The sequence below is a fragment of the Humulus lupulus genome, chromosome 6 (assembly GCF_963169125.1).
Source record: "Humulus lupulus chromosome 6, drHumLupu1.1, whole genome shotgun sequence".
In the NCBI taxonomy this organism is placed as follows: Eukaryota; Viridiplantae; Streptophyta; class Magnoliopsida; order Rosales; family Cannabaceae; genus Humulus; species Humulus lupulus.
This window is the reverse complement of record NC_084798.1, coordinates 154755836-154764206: the sequence shown is the minus strand read 5'-3', so window position 1 is coordinate 154764206 and position 8371 is coordinate 154755836. Positions and strand designations below refer to the sequence as shown.

Sequence of the window (8371 nt, the reverse complement as noted above, 5' to 3'; positions counted from 1 at the left end):
TTATTTTGAACAATTTTGGTTGTTTAAGACTCGTTATTAGACATGTTTTGTCCATTTTAATTTACGAGTAATAAAAGAGACTACGCGTAGCGTGGTCGATTCTTGCTACAAATATGCATGTGTGTTAGTTATCCGAGCAGTGTTCAACTGCTTAAGTATTTTCCATATATTCTATGTGTTTCACGAGTAATTAACTGCTCGAACATATTCGGTCAGGTAGCAAGTGACTAAGGATCTTTCAACCCTCAACCACCTGGGGGGCACATGGGGTATACTGGTATATAACTTAACACGGGCAATAAGAGCACGAGTTAATATATCTGTTTTTAGGCTGACTTGTACATTTTCGAAGTCCAAAAAGGCCATTAAGCTAACTTGGTTGGCAAAGCTTAAGTAACTTGGAATTTTTTAAAATTTCAAGATAGGAGCAGATATTCGTGTGACCATAGACATCATGCTCATAAAACGTTAGAGCAATAAGAGTGTGAGAAAGTATACTTAGCATGGACTTATGAAATGTCTAGAATTTCTAAGTTAGAAAACTAAGTACTCATGCGAAAATATAAGGCATACACCAGAGTGACTTTACTCTTCACAAAAAACTTATAACTTTTTAAAGTCTAGAGGAGACTTAGAATGTTTTAAGTTATCAAGGAGAAGTAAAGTATAAATGCCAACAGATACAAGTTTAGCTGATCAGGTGCAAAGCTTTCTTGCTCAGGAGAGCAGATACAACATCCCTGGTAGGCTAAGCATGTATCATCGATCAACTTCCCTAGAGTGAATCAAACAAATGCATGCAAAATAAATGCTACATGGTGAAAATTTGTCTTTGGGAGGAGAAGTCAAGTTTTCACCAAGATTGATTGAGAGAAATCAATCTCTCAAAATAATTTTGGGAGGTTCAAACAAGGTGCTTTGATGGTTTTTCCTAAAAGTACCTAAGAGTGCCCAAGCAAATGCATAAAAAATGTGGTGTCGATCATACACCTTGTGATGGCCGATCGGATGCATGTTGATCCAAGGAGCATCTCACCTATGTCCAAAGATCTAGGCCCATAAATTTTGTGCCTAAGGTGCTACATCCGACCAAGAGGAAACAAGAAGTGTCCGGTCGGACCTAGGTCCTTGGCACCTCAAGAGATGGGCTCGGACCCTAGTCCAAGGAAAGCCAAGGAAGGCATGGCTCGGACCCTAGCCCATGCATGCCAAGAGAATAGAGTTAGACCTCGGCCAAGGAGAGGCCACAAAGGGTCCGATCGGACCTTAGTTGGAGGAGCCAAATGCTTGGCTCGGGCCATGTCCGAGGAGAAGCCAAGTCATTGGCTTGGACCTTGGTTCAAGGAAAGGTCATGAAAGCTTCGATCAGACAAGTTCGAGGAGAAGACCATGCATGTGTGCCAAGGGATTGGCTCGGACCTTAGCTTGAGGAGTCCCTAGATGGTTGGCTCGGACAAGTTCGAGGAGAAGACCATGCATGTGTGCCAAGGGATTGGCTCGGACCTTAGCTTGAGGAGTCCCTAGATGGTTGGCTCGGACCACCTTGGTCCAAGGAGAGGCCACAAAGAGTCCGATCAGACCTTAGTTTGAGCTTCCAAGATGTGTGGCTTGGACATGACCGAGGTGAGCTTCCAAAAATATGTGGCTCGGACATGTCCGAGGAGAGCCAAAGTGATTGCCTCGGACCCATGTCCGAGGAGAGACAAGAAGTCCTAACATCCGATCGGATCACAATCCGATCGATCACCGAAATTCTAATCCTAGCGCAACCAAATTGAGGATATTAAACAACCTGTCTCTATACCATGATGATTTTGCAACATATACAAAGGAAGCTTATGTTTTCATTATATCAAGAAATATAATTTGAAAAAATCACAAGACAAGTTCTCTCATGGGAGTTTATGTGAAAGTTATCAACCGGATAGGAGCTTTTGAATGATCTCAAGAGTATTTTGCTAGAAGAAAAGTTTATCATACGAGGGAAATCGTATAATAAACATGGGGGGCAAATGTTATACCCAAAAATTGGAGAATGCATCCTAGGAGGCTAAGGAGAATGCATCCTAGGAGAGCTAAGGAGAAGGAGTCCCATGCAAGCCAAGAATTGGGACTTAGATTTTGACAAAGAGAGCCTACACAATGTCCGATCGGACATAGTTGGGAGATGCTAAAGGAGAGTGCCTCCGACTTGTCCAAGCTGAGATGCCAAGTGAAGTGCCTCGGACTTGTCCGAGGTGAGATGCTAAAGAGGATGGCTCGGACCACCTTGGCCCGAGGAGAAGGCTACAAGGTCCGATCGGACTTTGATTGGAGGAGGTATGCTCGGACTTGTCCGAGGTGAGAAGCAAGAGGAAGGCAAGAGGTGCTTGGCTCGGACCACCTTGTTCCGAGGAGAGCCAAGCATGCATCGCCTTGAGCCAAGGAAAGCTTGAAGGAGTAATCAACATGCATGTGAGACTACGTCAAAATCCCCGGAACGACTTTAGCAAGAATCGGTCTGGGCACCCGGGAATCTCTCATTCCTCACTCAAATTGAGGAATCTGTTGTATTTTATATATTTTTTGTAATTTAAATATAAGATGAATAATAAAATATCCCTATCTAAAGGGGATATCAGTTGAGTATCCCAGGCCTATAAATAGAGGGCTTATGGAATGAGAGAATTGCTTCTTCTGCTTCTTCTTTCTAGAGAGAGAAATTTGGGTCTGAGTATTCTAGAGAGAGAAAGTGCTGAAATAAGAGAGAATTCTTGTATTTTTGCAATCTGTACTGAAGAAACTCAGTTGGCTCAGTCCATCTGATCTTGAGTACGGATCTATAAATCACAACTCTAAGTGGATTAGGCTATTACCGACAATCGGGGCTGAACCACTATAAAATCTCTTGTGTTATTTACTTTTCCTGTTTAAACCGTCTGTGTCATTTTAATTTCTCTTGAAGGCTTGTCATATTTGACGTTCTCACGTCGTTGGCTAAAAACGCAGTCAACAATTTTAATCTATAAGTTTTCAGATTTGTACATAAATATTTTATTTAAATCATAATTTTTAATTTAAAATAAATATAAATTAATATTTTAAAAATTAAAAATATAACTTTTAAAGGCACTCTTTGCGCGTCCTAAAAACATTTTTTAAGGGCACGAAGAATGCCCTAAAAACTTTATTTAAAGACACTCAACGAGATATTTTAGGACACGCAGTGCGACCCCTAAAAATATTCTTTTAGGGCTCGCAATGCGCGCTCTAAAAATATTCTTTTAGGGCTCGCAACGAGTTCCTTTTAAAACCTCACTTTTTAAGGCTCTCAAATAGAAGACTCTTGCGATATCTAAAAATCTTTTTTGTAGTAGTGATATTCTCCCTTTTGAAACATTACTGGATGTATTTTAAACAATAAAATTGAGAAAGAGTAGTGGGTATTGGAGTATGATATCCTACATGGAATAAGTGTAAAAATATTGAGTCATTAATAAGAACATGAGTAACTCTATTATTCACCAATTGATTTTTAGATGGATCCCCATAATTCTTGTCAGTGGGGAAGAAGAACAAATATGAATCGTGATTTCAGAAAAACTAAATCATGATTACTCCTAATTTGTAGACCTAGAATGATACATCTCGTCGGGAGCCTTAGCATGATTTTTTTTCCTAGATTGGTTCATGACTGATGAAATGGTACACCAAACAATATTTTAATATCCTTGCTCAATGAGTATCATATTATTGTTGGTTTTGGGATATGGAATGGAAGGTGAAGGACCTGCTGCTGAGGACCAGGATAATTGGAATTGATTGACATTACTGTTCTACTTGTTGCCATTTTTAACAAGACAATATCTTTGGCATTCGATCGAGCAACTTAAAAACTTGTTCATGCGTTCCAATTCAAGTGCCATATAGTAAAACTTTTGTTTAGCATATGCAAATAAACATTTTATCAATTTTTTTAATAAAATATTATTATGAAGCATCCTAATATTATTTGGTCTGGAATCCTACTATAAGTATAATTTAATATTGAGTAACATATATTTTAATTTAATTTAATGATATTTTATTGGGTATTCTATTAATATGAGTAATTATTGGAATATACAATTATGTGTATTTCATCTCAATTATATAGTTACAAGTGATATAATTTTTATGTCATATAGTATCTTATAGATATTGATGATTATATTGAAAACTGCTACCTATTTATAAGGTGACAAGTATATGTCTAGCATTAATATATATATATATTCATTCTTTCAATGATTTGATGGGTTTTTTTTTTTTTTTGCCTGGATTAAAACACTATGGCTTGTAAAACTTAAGACGTTGAATTCAGTGCCATCTAAAGGGCACATGGGTTACGAGAACAATTTATATAAGATGTACACATAAATATTTGCCGAGCAAGTATATTTTCTTTTCTAATAACTCGGAAACGCAACAATGATTTGCATGCTTGTACATGTTCGTGACAGAGTAAATTTTGTAGGTATGCTAACTGATAAATAATATATTTATAATCAACATATTCTATTTCGTGAATAGAAAAAATAGTAAAAACAAAATCGGTATTGTAGGTGTACAGTCAATCATATAGTGACTTTCATGATATTCCGCCAACCTCATTTATGATATTGGGCTGCTCAGTGGTAATGAACTTATAACACATAAAACTCTTTGGAAAATCCTGAACATTATACTCCAAAACCTTCAACTTCTCATCCAGACTCATCGTTGAGAACCCAAACGAAGAAGTCCACATTGGCAGAACCTCCAAAGCCGAAGGCAATATCAGTTTCTCCACACCCAAAACCTTCAGCTGCTTCTCAAGCTCCTCCATCATGACGCCACACATTCCCTGTCGTCGGAACAGATACTGGGTCCCCACCAGAGGTACCTCCGCAACCTTATCACCAAACACTCTCACCGTAGCCACAGACACCATCGCCTCTTCTCTCTCCAAAATAGCAACGTAGAACCCCTTGAAGTTGAGACGCTTTATCTCCGACTCTCTCCCGAAGATTATATCCTCTGTTATGTCTCTTTCCGTGAGATGGTCTATCACCGGCTCGAAACACTCGTGCAACATACTTAAAGCATTCTTGAGTTTGGCGCAGATTTCGTTTGAGGGTTTCAGCAACGTCCATGTCAGACTACCACCATTTTTGTCTACTGGAATCTGTTTGCCAACGAGTTTCCTGAGACCCAAACAAACACGTTTGCAATTCTCGCTGCAAAAGAAGAATCCTTCTTGCTGCGAAAACACCACCCCGCAACATGAGTAGTGGAATTTTTGCTCGCACTGGTGGCAGACTAGACTCGCGAAGTAGTCTCCACCCACCGAAATATTCTTGAAATTCCCGCTGCGGCAGTTCCCACAACGGCACAGCGGACAGAACCAGTCGTCGGACGGAGGAGGGAGTTCGATACCCAAACAGCGGGAGTGATACGCTGACGGACAGCCGTCGCAACAAAGCAACTCGCCGCCGTAGTGGCAAACGTTGCAAATATCATTATTAAGGTTGTCATGATCAACAGCCCCCTCGATCAGATTTTCTTTCGTTGTGTCAACACTCTTGACATTCACCTGCTTTTGACAATCGTGTAAACTCCTTCCATCTTCTAGCATAATATTGGCTGCCGGACGGTGTTTGGTGCTGCCAGCATGACTTTCGAATGCAGTGAGGAAGAAGCACTCGCCGCAACACCGGCACTTAATCCCTTCACGAAAAATCACACCCCTACACTGTGTCCCCCGGTAATGGACTTCGGTTCCCAAAGCAATGACACCGTTGTCTATCAAATCGGAAAGCATCGTTCGTGATTTTCGTTTCGCAACAACCTTTAGAACCCTCTTTTCTCTTTCTTCGGTTCCTGTGTCAGCAGAAACAACTACTCGTTCACTCATCGGATTATCCAAGCCAAAATCAGCAATCTTACCACCTGATTCGCTAACCAAGTTCGTAGCTTTTCTCTTTCGATACTCTGGGCTCGGTATCTCAGCAGCAACGGCATCGTCTTCTTGGCTTTCGGGAATCAAAGAACTCGCCACCGCTGATGGTGGCGGCGGTGGCGATTGCCGTAGTTCAGTAGTAATTCTCTCTTGGTCCAAACAAGCTTTGCAAGCGGTACGCAGAGAGTAATAACGCCGTCCAGATGGTGAGATGTAACGCAACTCTTGCCTGTTTTCCATCTTCTTGACCTGACAAAAAGTCCAACCCAGGAACGAAAGATGGCGCTTGGCTTTTTCTTTCAACTGTGAAAATTTGTTTTTCTCATTATGATCTTTGGTAACTTTATTTGACCACTCCACAACTGCTTCAGAACAATACTCTCCCGGAACCATTATAGGAATGGCTCCGGAAGGTACGAAACCCACCATCGTTCTCAATCTCTCACCCAGTCAATCCAGAACACTCTCAACCAGTCAACGATGATCAGAGAACCCTGGACGGTAAATGATATAAGAGGGACACTTATCTCTCTCTCTCACAATCAGCGAAGGATTACAGATAACCTTGACAATAATAATCGAACTAAAACCCTAAACGGTAAATAATGATAACAGCCAGTTTTTACTCTCTCTCAGTTGGTGAATTATAGCCAAAGAACCCTTCACAATAATGATTTAAAACCCTAGAAGCTAATAATCAGATAAGCTATAAGAGAGAGAAAGCGTAATTAACAAGATATACTTTGACTTTGATTTGAATTTTTATTTAATACTTCTCCTATAAATATGGAATGGAACAGGTAAAAAAATCAAATATTTAATTTTGTAAATTTCAATTAAAATAAAAATAGTTTCAAAATTTGTAGTAGATAATCATCGTGAGTCAAGTCATTTGAATCATTATTCTTGCTCCCCTATAATTTAATGTCATTAATAATATCTTTCTCCAATAAAAATCTAACTAGATATTTATTTTTCAAATTTAATATTTAAATTACTACAACAAAATAATAATATATTTTTGTTGAAGCAACTAACAAATTCATTGAAGAAAAATAAATGTACATCCTACATGAACTATAATAAGCAAATTAATTAGTAAACACTGAATTAAGGATACTCTGGCAAACTGAACGAAACTTATAAACTTATACATTGAAAATTAAAATGCTATAATATGTGAATGTGAAGACCCATGATCTTTGTAATTGTCTGTAACATTAATAGTCTCGTTCAAAGCAACCAATGAAAGCCACATTTAAAAAAAAAAGTTAAAGTGCTAAGTCCAAATCCATTCCAAATTTATAATAAAACAACCTAAAACAAATGGAGTAACTGAATAGATAAATGAACACGTTAAAACCGAGTACTATACAATTTTAATTTCAGTAAATTGCAGTTAAAATATACTAAATATTTTCAAAATATTGCACTTAAAGAAAAATTTAGGTTTTTAACTATTTTTTAAATTTTAAATTATTTTTTTAATCTTATTCTTCTCAAAATAACTATTTTAAATTTAAAGTTAATAAATGTTTTATTAAAATTAATAAAAAATGATTAAAAATAATTAAAAACTTATATTTTTTCATCAAGTTAAAATATAATGTGTTTTTTTTTTAAGTGAAGGTAAAATATAAGTTTCAACTATTTTGATTAGTTTTACAATCTTAAATGATTTTTTTTTATATTTTGAGAAAGAATAACAAAGTAAAAATAATTTAAAATTTAAAAAATAATTACAAACTTATATTTTTCTTTCACTTTTGTTATCCCTAAAAAAATACAAGAATGACGTGGCGAATGAGAATACAAATCAGGAAAAAACTATGAAGTATTGAGAAAAGACCGACATGCAAAAAAGATAGGTCCAGGACCTATAGAGAAGTCGACCAAGCCTAGACCCCGTAGGGGTGGTCGGCCTGACCCCTACCCCTAGGGGTGGTTGGCCTAAGAAGGCCCAAGAGCCCTAGCGGTAGTCGGCCTGACTCTTACCTTAGTGGTGGTCGACCCCAGTGTGTCCAAAGACTAGGAGTGATCGGCCCCAGTATGCCCAAGGTCCCCTAGAGGTGGTCAGCCTAACCCCTACCCCTAGGGTGGTCGGCCTGACATGCTCAAGAACCACCTGGGTGGTCGGCCCACCCTATTCTTCATAGGGTGGTCGGACTAAACCCCCAATTGCACTTCACTGAGAAATACTCACTCTCGTTCAAACTGAGATCAACAGGCCTAGCACCAGAAGGTCACAGGCCTAGCACCTAGAAAATCAACAAGTCCAGCACCCAAGCTCCGGTCATCGAGCCTAACACCTAAGTCTCATATACCAACAGAGACTTAACATTTTCCCAGAGTTTCTATCGTGCATTATCCACCATGATCTAGAGAAACAACGAAAGACCCACAATATCATAA

The 8371-nt window shown here is 38.5% G+C and overlaps 1 protein-coding gene across 1 annotated transcript; it reads right to left on the bottom strand.

Moving 5' to 3' along the window:
- Positions 1-4609: 4609 nt before the first annotated feature.
- LOC133785573 (increased DNA methylation 1-like) lies at positions 4610-6388 on the bottom strand. Its single transcript, XM_062224795.1, has one exon. The coding sequence runs from the start codon at positions 6386-6388 to the stop codon at positions 4610-4612; it is 1779 nt and encodes a 592-aa protein (XP_062080779.1).
- Between the last annotated feature and the right edge of the window lie 1983 nt (positions 6389-8371).